The sequence below is a fragment of the Bactrocera dorsalis genome, chromosome 1, assembly GCF_023373825.1.
Source record: "Bactrocera dorsalis isolate Fly_Bdor chromosome 1, ASM2337382v1, whole genome shotgun sequence".
In the NCBI taxonomy this organism is placed as follows: domain Eukaryota; kingdom Metazoa; phylum Arthropoda; class Insecta; order Diptera; family Tephritidae; genus Bactrocera; species Bactrocera dorsalis.
Genome location: NC_064303.1, coordinates 104919573 through 104932195, shown reverse-complemented (window position 1 = coordinate 104932195; position 12623 = coordinate 104919573). Strand labels below are relative to the sequence as shown.

Here is a 12623-nt window from a genome sequence, read left to right as displayed (position 1 = left end):
CAAATAAAAGCGTGAACGCGAGGTGACTTGCAACAAGTAAGTCACTGCATACAAATCAACACAGACAGCGGCACTGCAGCAGGTCATTAACTGCGCCGGCGTCTGCATGCACCTATGAACTCAACTAAATATCTATAATTTTATTGCAAAATCAAAAAAACAAAAAAAAAATTTTTATTTTGCAATCGTTTGTTTTGCAGTGTGTTTGTTCGCGCCTTTCGCTTTCATGCCTGCAGCCGGGTACTGAATGTCCGGCCATTTTCGGCTACTCATAAAAGTTTACCTATAAGTACTGGCTTAAGTACCCATTAGTTATTACGAACGAAATGTTTTTTTCCAAAATATTTTGTGTAAAAAAAAAAAAATCAGAAAATAATTATGTGTTGCAAATAAAATTGTTTTTATTTGTTTTTTAATTTTTTTATTTTTATTTATTTTTTATCTCATAATTATTTTAGCAGTGTATACTTTTAGGCATTTCTTAATTTAAATGTGAGTAGCGGTAAAATTATGTGTTACAGTATTGCCATATATTAAGATATTTCGTGAATATTTGGAAATTAAGCGGAGATAAGAGGCTTAAGTGATCAAAACAGCTCGATACAGGTGGTACCAGCCGAAAAAGCTCTAACGAAGATCAGAGGTACGCGATTAAATTCTGTGTGAAACTCAAGCAGGTGACGAGTTACGGATCTTTGAGTATGATCCCAAGACAAATAGGCGTTTCTTCCGAGTTGCACACGCCATCATCTTCTCGCCCAAAAAAAAGGGAACAATGAGCAAATTCAAAGTAAAAACGATGTTCATTGTCTGTTTTGACATCAAAGGCATCGTCCACTATGAATTTGTTCTACCTAGACAAACCGTCAACGCCAAGTTGTACGTAAAAGTCCTCAAGAGACTTAAACGAAGGGTTAATCGGGTCCGACAAGACATCGCAGCCGATTGGAAGTTGCACCATGACAACGCCCCGGCTCATACCGCATTTTTTGTGAACAACTACCCAAGACCGGGATTCCAACGCTTCCGCTGCCGCCCTACTCCCCGGACTTTTTTTGTTTCCTTGCCTGAAAAGGCCGATGAACGGCAAGCATTTTGAGACGACAGAGAGTATCCAAGCAGCATGCACCTTTCAATGCTATTCCGGAGAATGCCTTCCGTGACCTCTTCAATGCTTGGAAATCACGCTGGTAGCGTTGCATCGACGCAGAAGGAGCCTATTTTGAAAGTTCTTAAGGAATCACAACATGATCAATCTGGTTGGTGGCTTTCCAATCCGAAGACAGCCAGCTAGTTTGATGAATTTTCACATGCTGAAATGTAGTACTACAGGTAACTATATTTCGAGCTCCGACGAAGTCGATCAATCTCAACCCATTTGGGGATGTCTCTTCATGGACGCTGAATTTACCGATCTTTGGGCCATAGAAGTCCTTAAGTCACCAAGCACGATTTTGACATTGGGGCAGCTCTCACAGGTACGCTCCAAGCGCTCATAGAAGACATCTTTGGTCACATCGTCCTTTTCTTCCGTCGGGGCGTGGTCGCCAATCAGCGATATGATGAAGAACTTTGCTTTGATACCGATTGTGGCTAGACATTCATTAAACGGGGCGAATGCCAGGACTCGGCAACGGAGTTTCTCTTCCACCACGAATCCTTTATAAGGCTACTATAGTAAATGCCAGAAATACCTACTCGGCTCAGTCCTTGTCCTGTCCATCGCACTTATTGGATGGCAGTAACATCAGCTTTTACTCTTAAGAGGGCATCAGCAGGGCCGCATGCACTTTAATTCGGCACCCTTAGTACAAAAGCGAAGTCTTTCATCCGAGACTGTTTTCGTCTTTTCATTGGGGGTGTTTTTTTACGTGGCGGGTTCCAAATACAACACACAAACCTGGGGAGGAATGTTTCGCTTCACACTTTAGCTCGCTTTAAAACGGACGTTTTTTAGCTACGCAGAGGATACTTAGTCTAAGACGGGTGTCGTGTGCTGCTTGAGTCATATGTAAAAGAATCGTTTCTGGCCACTTCCAAGTAAATGACGCTCAGAGAACTTTCTTCACTTGCGTGAACATGGCTCCATTCTTCGCCCATTCATAAGATCACTGCTCATAATAAGGTAAAACAACGCATATTCTGACTTCACTGGGGTCAGAAACCCAAGTAATGGTGAGTAAAATGAAACATGGTTCAGGTTTTGGGAATCTTTAGTGAACAACAGATTGCTTGTAGTTGTTATACCGTAGGGAAAACACTTTCCTGATAACTTTTAGTGCCTTTATATAGACCCGACTAACGTGTGAAGAGTTAAGATTTCTGCTCCGCGTTCTCATTTTTGGAATGCGAAAAAATACTCGTACAATTCGAGAAAAAAATGTAAAACTTTTTATAAAAACAACTTCAAATTCTATTGTTTGTGTTGCCTAAACTTTATTTAAAATTATTTTAAAATAATATCTACAAATTGGCTAGTATGATTGAATGAATTCTCTACAAAAGGATAAATCTATGATATAGCAACAGTGAAACAGTAAATAATAGCGATTTAGAATCGTATGAGACCCTGGTTTATCTTTTCGAAAACTTCCCGACTGAGTAATTCATAGCTGCCGGAAGTTGTTCTATAGAACAGCATATCGTCGATGACATGCGGATTGTAGCCCTCTTTTTGCAGATCAACTTTACGCAGTTTATAAGTGCCAGTGATATCAAGTTTAGTCAAAATCCGTATGAATTGCGGACGTGCGTATGGTGGCAACACCTGCGACAGTTCGTATGCAACGTAATCAAGATTTAGTTGACGCTCTGGATCATATATAGCAGCCATACCGGCACGACCTTCAGTATTTGGTATTGCAACACCGTAAACTATAGTATCCTTCAACTGCGAGATATTACTGATCTGCGCCTCCACCTCACTGGTCGACACATTCTCACCCTTCCAGCGAAATGTATCACCCGTACGATCCACAAAATGCAAGTAACCACGCTCGTCCGAAGTCAACAGATCGCCTGATATGAATGCCATGTCGCCTTTTCTAAAGACATCACGTACAATTTTCTTCGACGACGCGCCTTCATCTGCATAGCCGAGAAATTCACGCGACGGATTGCCTTTGATGATCTTGCCAATGAACACACCCGCCTCGCCGGGTGCACAAGGCTGACACAAGCCATCGGCGCCACGTATCGGTACGCCCGTGTCTGGATCGGCCTTTATTATGGCTATGGGGTAAATTTGCGGAAATATGCGTGAGATGAAACCGATAGCGCCGACTGTATTGTCATTATTGATAATATTCGCATTGCCCTCGGTGGCGCCGTAGAATTCACCTACTTTTGGTATATTAAAACGTTGCACGAAGTTCTGCCAGATTTGCGGACGCAAACCGTTGCCGAAGATCATACGTATCCTGTGGCGGCGGTCGTATTGAGTTGACGGCGTAGCCAAGACGTAACGCGCCATTTCGCCGATGTATTGTCCAACCTGGTAGCGGTAATAAAACATTAGTGGTATACATTATATACTAATATATATAGTTTGACCCGACTTACCGTGCATCTAAAGCGCACACAGTCCGCAAAATATGCCGAAGCCGAAAATTTCTTCCTTATGACAACGGTTGAGCCAAAGATCACCGTTTGTCCTATGCTCATTACACCACCGGCCGTGTGGTAGAGTGGCAAGGGTGTGTAATAAATATCTCTTATTTTAAACTTCAGCATAAAGTGTATACCAATCGCTATAAATATATAACTGTAAAAACAAATTATTTAGTCGCGCTCCATTAGCTCGTTTAGTTGTACTTATATATATTGTTTCTGGATCATACACAGATATACATATTGTGCCATAACTCGTGAAAAGCACTGAAAACCTACCGTGAATGTGAGATTACGGCCGCCTTCGGTAGGCCCGTGGTACCCGAGGTATAAATATACATCAATTTGTCGTGATGATTTGGTGATTGCACAGCCGTACGTGTGAGCTTCATATGCCTAACCGAGTGCAGTAGTGTCGCCAAATCGGACGCCGACTCACGTACTGGCTTATTGATTTCGTTATTGAATTGATACAACTTCGCGGCTGTATCATTCGCTATAAATTCAATGGCCTCACAGAAATCTTCGCCATATATCAGCGCCGAACATTTCGCCACATTGATGCTGTGACGCAGCGACGGACCCTTCAAGTTGGTGTTAATCAGCGCTGTGACAATGCCAAGGCGCGAGAGACCCAACCAAAAGCCAACGTATTCCGCACGATTCTCCAACAACAAACCGATAACATCACCTCTGCCATAGCCCTGCCTTTGGAATGCGATGGCCACGTGGTTGGAGAAGTCATACAGCTGACGGAAGGTCCAGCGTTGTGTCTCGCTGATTATCGCCAACTTCTTCGGGTGTTGAAGCGCCTTCTTATCAAACATATAGCCGATATTGAAATTTTTACGCTCACAAACTCTTATGAGCAACAACAGTTTAATGTAGGCCCACAAAGCGCTATAAAGTGTGAAGGAATTGTATTATCTTTATTGCGGTAGCTTAATGCTTACGTATGAGACTTACGTAAAATCACGTCTGTACGTTACGGCGGCTATGTAGAACCAGCGCCAGCCCAGTGTTACCAGCATGATAACGAACAAGGCGGCGAACATGGCGGGGAGACCATACATCCAGCCGAAGCTCTGCCACAGCAGCGTGTCCACCGTGGCGGTGCTGCCCACTGTGAGCACGATGAGTATTCTACGCTTGTTTCTGGCTAGAGCGCCACAAGCGGCGCCTTCTTGTTGGCCGCGAATTGTGTTGGCGTTCCGTTTGTGTGCGTTGTATGGTTGATTGCCTCCGTTCATTTGGCTTAGTTGCTCAACACCTTCGATGTCGATGGTGGTGTGATTAGGGCAGTTCGGTTGTTGTTGCTGCTGCTGCTGTGAATCCTTTTTGTGACGGGCGTGTGTGTCGTCAATGAGGTCCGGTGTTTCATGCAACTGTTGACAGTTATGATTGTGGTGCCCACAACGGCAATGGTGCTCGCTATCATTTGCCGTTGACTGCGGCGCCGGTGTGTAGGTGGGGCTCTTAAAGTAGCGATAACGGTACTTCTGATACTGTCGTGCCAGTAAGTGTCGTCATAATAGTTGATGCGGTGAACGCGTCGGCAAATAGTTGGTGCGAAATATGAAGTTACGCATAAGCATAGCTGGCAGCCGAGCGGGTTTTAATGTGCAGCAGCGTCTTTAAGGAGCGAAGTTACTTTGCACTACTCACGAATAACCGAAAAATCGATAATGAACACTTTCTAGTTTTTGTTTTTATTATATTGTCGAAAACACAATTTGTTTTTGTAATTTTTTCACTTTATTTTAATTTTTAGTTATTTTTTTTTTAATTATTTAATTTTTTAGCCCAATTATATTTTTTATATAACAAACAACTTCTTTTTAGAGAACCACACGAAAGAATGTTCTTAGTTAGTTCCGCGAAAAGGACGAACTCGCACAGCTGTCTATAAATACGCACACATATTGTACTCATACCGTTATGAGTTGTATGTATATATGTGTGAGCTTTAGCGCTTACGAGCTTTCGCAGGACACCACAAATATGTTATATGTATGCTATGGTACCGGGTGCCTCATATTTACAGCAATCAACTTCAAGTTGTGCAAGATTTTAACAGTTGGCAACTCTCTTTTTAGCCCCAAAGAAGTTCAAATATTTAGTGAAACATAAATCGCGTTTGTAAAATACCTAATAGGTAAACCGCTGTAGGTTTAAAAATATAATGGAATTCATAGTTATAGGAAAGTTTTATTAAATACTTTGACCCCTTAATAGGCGATTATAGTCGAATCAGCAATAGCGCGCCATTTGTTTCTTCTTATCGAAATGTGACGTCAGTTGGAAATATCCAATGGGACCACAATGCTCTTCGCGTGATCTTTCTAACTAAGTGGAAATCTTCTCCTTCCGCTGCTTCCACAAGCGGGTACTGCAGCAAACACCTTCGTAGCTGTAGTACTTTCGTCTATTCGGATGATGTGCCCTAGCCAGCATATCCACTCCTTTTTTTATTCGCTGAACTATGTCAATACCGTCGTATATTTCTAACAGCTCATCGTTCCATCGTCTGCGGTATTCGCCATTCCTTAAGCTCCTAGAACCATACATTTTCCACAAAATTTCTCTCTCGAAAACTCTAACGGCGCCTCATCGAATGACTATACTTTTGCATAATATGGCATGAGCACTCAATATAGTTTGAGAAAATTGAAGTGGAGAGACAAGTAAGGATAAAGTTAAGACAGAATAATGCTGGATAAATTAACTCTGTGGAGAGTATCGAAGAAGACCCGAATAATTCTATCCGCCATCGCCCGTCAAAATTGGAGATGTGCCCATACACCTAATGGAAGATTTTGCGGTAGGAGCTACTTTTGCGAGTTTACAAAGTCCAACTTGTGCAAGAACTGAAGCCGAGAGACTAGACTTGCATAACGCGTTCGATGAATGGATCCAAAACGGACTGTCACTGATCTCGATTTTCACTAGAAAATTTTGTTTAGCGATAAGGCAGACTTTTGTTGGAATGAGTACGCCCCATTTGGAGTTACGATAATCTACAAGCCATTGTTGAGACGCCGTTACATCCCCAAAAAGTCAATGTTTGATTTACTCCATGGGCATTCAACAATCTTTCTTCAAAACAAAACCTGACTATAATGTCACAGTCAATGGGCTATAGAGCCATGCTTCATGACTTTTTCGTGCCTGAATTGGAGGACGTTAATGCGGACGACCTTTGGATCCAACAAGGCAATGCTATATGCCATACGTGGGGTTTCAGATAAGGCGACTCCCTATCTTGCGATTTCTTCAAACTTCTTCTGGAGAAAATAATTCGGGCTACAGAACTAAATAGGAAAGGTACTATTTTCTATAAGCGTGTACTACTGCTGGCGTACGCCGATGACATCCTTATCATTGGTCTCAACAACTGCGCCTTTAGTTCTGATTTCTTCAGACAGGACAAGGAAGCGAAGCAAATGCGTCTGGTAGTGAAAGAGGGCAAAACGAAATATCTTCTGACATCAAACTCTGTTGACAATCATAACTTTGAAGTCGTAGATAATTTCGTCCATCTTGGAATCAGTACTAACACCAACAACAACATCAGTCTAGGAATCCAACGAGGAATAACGCTTGCCAACACTCAATCCCTGCCCTGCTATGGTACAGAGGCATGGACGAAGACAACATCTGATAAGTCGGCGTTACGAGTTTTTGAAAGTAAGTTTCTGCGAAAGATTTATGGTCCTTTGCGAATTGGCCACGTCGAATATCGCAGTCGATGGAATCATAAGCTCTATGAGATATAAAATGACACTGACATAGTTCAGCGAATTCAGAGACAGTGTCTACGCTGGCTAGGTTATGTTGTCCGAATGGATGAAAACGCTCCAGTTCTGAAAGTATTTGACGCAGTATACGACGGGCGAAGCAGAGAAAGAGGAACACCTCCGCATCGTTGAAGAAGGACCTGGCTGCACTTGGAATCTCCAATTAGCGCTTAAGAGCGAAAAGGAAGAACGACGGGCGCGCTGTTATAAACACGACTATAACCGGATTAGCGTTGTCTACGCGAATAACGAAGTAGAAGAATATTTCTGCTTCTACTACAACAATAAAAGCTGTGACGCCGGCTCAATTAGAAATAATCTTAGCTGCGTTTTCATAATAATAATTTTGTAGAATTGATTTTATTTATTTATATAAATAACAATATCGCTTAAATGTAGGTACATAAAATAGCTAAATATAACGTTTATTACAATAATAATGAAATTATAATAAACTAAAATCAAATATATATGTATATGTAATATGTATGTATAAATGTAGGTGTGTGTGTATGGATACGACTAATTAAACTTTCAAGGCATATCTATAAACTATGCAAATCTTTTTAAAAAGGCATAATAATTATAGTATTTCATAATTTACTAATATGATTTTGATAATTGGTCGATAATTTTTTAGTTTAAAATAGATTTAAAGAATATAAAGGGTATATCGTACGTACTTATTTATACACTTTGCTAACTAAATATGCGAATAAACGTTAGAAGCTCGTTTGAAAATAGATAGGTAAGTGTGTAACCAGGTGAAATATATTTATTTATCTCTCATAATCACTAGATTACTTGGGACACAGCAACGAAAAACAGAGAAACAAAAATTGCAGGAGCGCGGGACAAATATATAGAATTTTTCTTTTAATACAATAAAGTTTAAAGTATGCTTATGCAAATATTATTACAAAGTTACAGCGCTTAAAAAGTGGCCACTTTGCTAATTCGTCTTTTTGCAGCCAATTCTTATTTTTTATTTTACTCTTTTGCTAACGAAATTAATTTTTTTCGCTCAAAACTCTAAACTTTTGCACACCACTGTACGCCAACATCTATCGGTGCCCCAAAATATATCTTGCATCACATATACGCCTACACTGTGCTACAAAACACTGCATACAGACTCTTCACTGACTATCGACTAAACTAACAACAGGTGTAAAAATATCTTTTTCTTGTTGTTTTTGTTTCAATTTTCGTTTTTTTTTTTTGTATTTTCATTTTCATTTTGAAATTGATTTTTATAAATTTACTGCATTGTTTTTATTGGATTTTTTACACTTAGATTTAAATTTCGTTTATTATTTAGAATGATGTAAATTTTTACCGTTAAATATTTATAATATTTTCACTATAATTTACACCACAACGGAAACAGAAAACGTTAAATAAAACGTTGGAAAAGTTTTACTAGTAGAATTTTTCGCTAAATAATTTTCCCTAAATTCATTTTTTTTAATGAAAGTTTCGCCAATTCTTCGCAGAATCGCTCCAACTTGCTTTCATCACACTAATTTAATTTTAGAATACGTTCAATAATTAACTCAATTTGCCTAATCCAAATAACTGCAACTCTTTTACGAACAAAAAATTATTGGTTTTAGCAACCAAGTGCTGTTATACATACATATCTACAAATAACGGAGCTAGTCGTAGTGGAAAAAAAAACTAAATTTAACCTCAAATTTTCGGTTAGCTAAGCTCGTATGCTTTCGTATGATGTCGTTTAACTAAATTACTTGCAATGTCTTTCCAATACTACGAGGTACTTATATATGCATATATATGTATTTATATATATAATTTTGACTGTTAGTCCTGCAAGCCCTAGGCTCAGTGCCAGGCGAAGAGTACGTGTGTGAAGAGTAGATATGCGGTGGACACGATAATACTGCCGATCATAACCGGAAAACCGACCCTGTAGAAAAGAATTGTTGTTATTTGCATTAATGCTAAAAAAAGAGAGTGTGAGCGGGCCGCAGAGTTGCCAACTTACTTAAAAAATTCGAGAAAAGTGAATTTATAGCCATGCTGTTCGGCTACGCCTGCACAAACAACATTCGCCGAAGCGCCAATCAGTGTGCCATTGCCTGTGCGGAGGAAATGAGCGAAAACAAATTTACAGATTTTATATTTAAGTGGTGGCATGAGGGGTGAAATGAGATGGCAACAGTTACAGGCAGTAAAATTATGAAATGAAATGGTGTGACAAGGATAAATGAAAAACAAATAAAACGAATTGAAAGAGAGTGTAAAGTAATGAATGGAAAGAAATGGAAAAAGTTATATAATTGAAAGGTGGATAGATTAACATAAAAGAGTATTGGTAAAGGAAATTTATTCCGAGTTTTGTCGGTTAGTTTTTATGACAGCTATATGCTATAGTGGTCTGATTTGAAAAATTTTTTCGAAAATTGTAGCGATACTTTGTAAAATAATCCATGCCAAATTTCATGAAGATATATTTTTTAATTAAAAACTTTTCCATACAAAGACTTGTGTGGGATCCGTCAGTTTATATGGCAGCTACAAGATATAGCAAACCGATCCCAAAAAAAATTTTCGTATAATAAACCATTGCTCATGAAAATAATTCCTGCCAAATATCGAGTAGATAACTCGTCAAATGAAAAAGTTTTCCATACGAGGACTTGTGTTGGATCGGTCAGTTTGTATGGCAGCTATATGCTATAGTGGTCCGATCTGAACAATTTGCTCGGAGATTGTAGCCATACCTTAGATAATAATCCATGTCAAATTTCATGAAGATATCTTTTCAAATAAACAAGTTTTCTCTACAAAAACTTGAGTTGATCGGTCAGTTTGTATGGCAGCTATGTTCTATAGTGGTCCGAGGTTGGCAGTAACAACAAATAAGCATCTTCTTGGTGAGAAATATCAAATCGATATCTCAAAAACTGAGGGACTAGTTCGTGTATATATAGACAGAAGGACATGAACAAGGAGTCACGTTGATCAATTATATGTGTACACACTTTATAGAGCCTTCGACGTTTTCTTTTGGGTGTTAGAAAAAGAGTTCAAGGTATAAATATGTGATGATGAATACAAAAATAAAACAAATGATATTGGATCTTGAAATAATCGTGAAGCTATAACCAGGTAAGAAAAGTTCCACTTACCGCCTAAACACGCGCCCAAAGCCAAAGCCCAGACGAGTGGTTGCAGCGGTAAATTCAAAGCGGAGTTTTCCGCTAGGGAAATTGTTATTTTCACCATCATCGTTGTTAGTGGAATATTGTCAACAAAAGCAGAGGTTATGGCCGAAACCTAAAATTACAAAATATATTTAAAAATAAACTAAAAACTACATTTTTGGTAGAAAAGTCTCGACGTACCCAAAGTATGATTAAAACTGCGACCATTAGACGCGAACCTTCACTCACACCTAAAATAATGCTCTCCGTCATCTGGCCAATCCATTCGATCAGACCCAGTTCGGACAGCGCTTCCATAAGAATGAAAAGCGCGGCGAAGAAGAGCAATGTGGACCATTCAACGCGTGCTAATATCGCCTCCATATCTTCAATGTCAGCCAGTATGAGCAAGAATATGGCGCCTAGCAAGGCAGTCCAACCCAATGAGAGGCGTTGCAATTCCGGCACGGAGTGTAGGAAAAACAAGCTAATGACGAAGATTAAGGCGAATGAGCACTTGATCAGCAGCGACTTGTTGCGGATGGGATACTGTGTGAAGAGGAAGTTCAGTCAAATAAATTCACAAAAAAATCTATTTATAAATCCAAAATCTACCTTCGCTTGTAGCTGCGTCAGCGTTTGTTTATAATTGGGCGCCGGTTCCACTGCCTCAGAGACGCGTTTCTTTAGGCTACGCTTCAAGCGATTCACCTTTTTCATCAGCGTTTGACGTACGATCTCCTCATCTTTCGAATACGCGGAGAGACTTTGCGCGGCACGCTTCCACACGTGTATTTCGTGACGCAGTTCCTCCACCTCGGGTGAGTCTTTAAATTGCAGATCGTTTGTATTGCGGAACTTAAGGCGTAACTGTATGTAGGTCTGTATCATCACCAGTATCACGCCGGGCAACATGTGCAGCGTGAATATGGCAAAATTGACACCCTGTATTTAAAAAAAATAAAAAATTAATTCATTTCATAAAACAACAACAAAAATGTGGACTTACATTTCGCGAAATGAAATTATTCGAAGCAATTATCACATTTGGTGGATCGCCGACGGGTGTCAGCGCGCCACCGATATTCGAATAGATCACCATGCACATCAATATAGGCACAGGATTCAGCGACATAACCTCACAGAGGCGTATAGTGACGGGTGTCATCAGCAATACGGTCGTCACATTATCCAAAAAGGAGGACAGTACGGCCGTGAATAGGCATAGACAGTTGATGAGCGGCCAAATGTGTCCATTTGTTATCTGTAAATCATGCGGAATACATTTTTTAAGTCCAAATGATGGCTCACCGCCCGAAATATGACACCTACCTTGTAAGCATACACAGCCAAATAGTCGAAAATACCAGTCTCGGAGAGTATGGCCACCAGTATCATCATGCCGAAGAGCAGTAATAATGTCTCCACATCAATCCAACCCATTATTGTCGCCATCGAGGGACGTGAGTTCAGCGCCGCCAATATACCAACCGACAACGTTGATGCAATCATTGCCGCAAAGGTACGATTGACAATTTCCCAAATGATCATCATATACAAGCCACACAATACTATTGCCGCATAAATGACACCCTCCTTCTTGTAGATGGGCGACTCGTCGATCGACAACTGCAGTGGAAATTCGGTTTCGATGTTGGCAATAAAACGTAGATTTAAAGTGGTGTAATTGGCTTGGAGTAGCAGTTCTTCATCCGCGGGCGAAATGTCATAATTGTTAGCTTTCCACGATTCCTTTGTCGTGTCCAGCTGTTCGGGGTAGACCAATGCTAGTTTCCACACTTTCGAAGCATCTTCGACGTAGTATTCATCACCGCTGGCATTATAGTACTTGCGTTGCAGTTGTACATGGAGCGTAGGTGGTGCGGCAAAGGAGCTCTTATTTTTGCCGTACGGATCGGCCTCTTGCTGACGGAAGGGACCTTTCAGTTTCAGACCAAGACGTGATAATGTGGCAGTCGACACGGGGAACACTAAAGGGTTGTGAAGTAGAATATAAGTATGTTCGTATTTATATGATATATTTTTG

At 40.2% G+C, this 12623-nt stretch overlaps 2 protein-coding genes across 4 annotated transcripts in view; both read right to left on the bottom strand.

Moving 5' to 3' along the window:
* Positions 1-2411: 2411 nt before the first annotated feature.
* Positions 2412-5503, bottom strand: LOC105233297 (long-chain fatty acid transport protein 4-like). Its single transcript, XM_049455617.1, has 4 exons — positions 4576-5503; positions 3889-4509; positions 3562-3763; positions 2412-3493 (listed from the first exon to the last, which is right to left on the bottom strand). Exons 1-4 carry the CDS (start codon positions 4857-4859, stop codon positions 2552-2554), a joined length of 2049 nt encoding a protein of 682 aa, XP_049311574.1. The 5' UTR covers positions 4860-5503; the 3' UTR covers positions 2412-2551.
* A 3108-nt stretch (positions 5504-8611) lies between these two features.
* Positions 8612-12623, bottom strand: part of LOC105233298 (P protein) — a 90032-nt gene continuing 86020 nt past the window's right edge. For all 3 annotated transcript variants that reach the window (XM_029553412.2, XM_011215338.4, XM_019992842.3), the window contains exons 6-12: positions 11909-12567; positions 11586-11840; positions 11192-11521; positions 10778-11125; positions 10562-10709; positions 9415-9508; positions 8612-9336 (exon numbers count right to left, since the gene is read on the bottom strand). In XM_029553412.2, coding sequence (XP_029409272.2) covers positions 9252-9336; positions 9415-9508; positions 10562-10709; positions 10778-11125; positions 11192-11521; positions 11586-11840; positions 11909-12567 — 1919 coding nt within the window. In that variant the 3' untranslated portion in view covers positions 8612-9251. The remainder of the gene's footprint in view (positions 9337-9414; positions 9509-10561; positions 10710-10777; positions 11126-11191; positions 11522-11585; positions 11841-11908; positions 12568-12623) is intronic.

Bases quoted from the DNA above. Each gene is read 5' to 3' on its own strand.
- LOC105233297 (XM_049455617.1), bottom strand. From the start codon at position 4,859: ATGAACGGAGGCAATCAACCATACAACGCACACAAACGGAACGCCAAC. The intron at 4,510-4,575 runs GTAAGTCTCATA...CACACTTTATAG, and splicing joins ACGTACAGACGTGATTTTAC to CGCTTTGTGGGCCTACATTA. The intron at 3,764-3,888 runs GTAGGTTTTCAG...TTGTTTTTACAG, and splicing joins GCCGTAATCTCACATTCACG to TTATATATTTATAGCGATTG.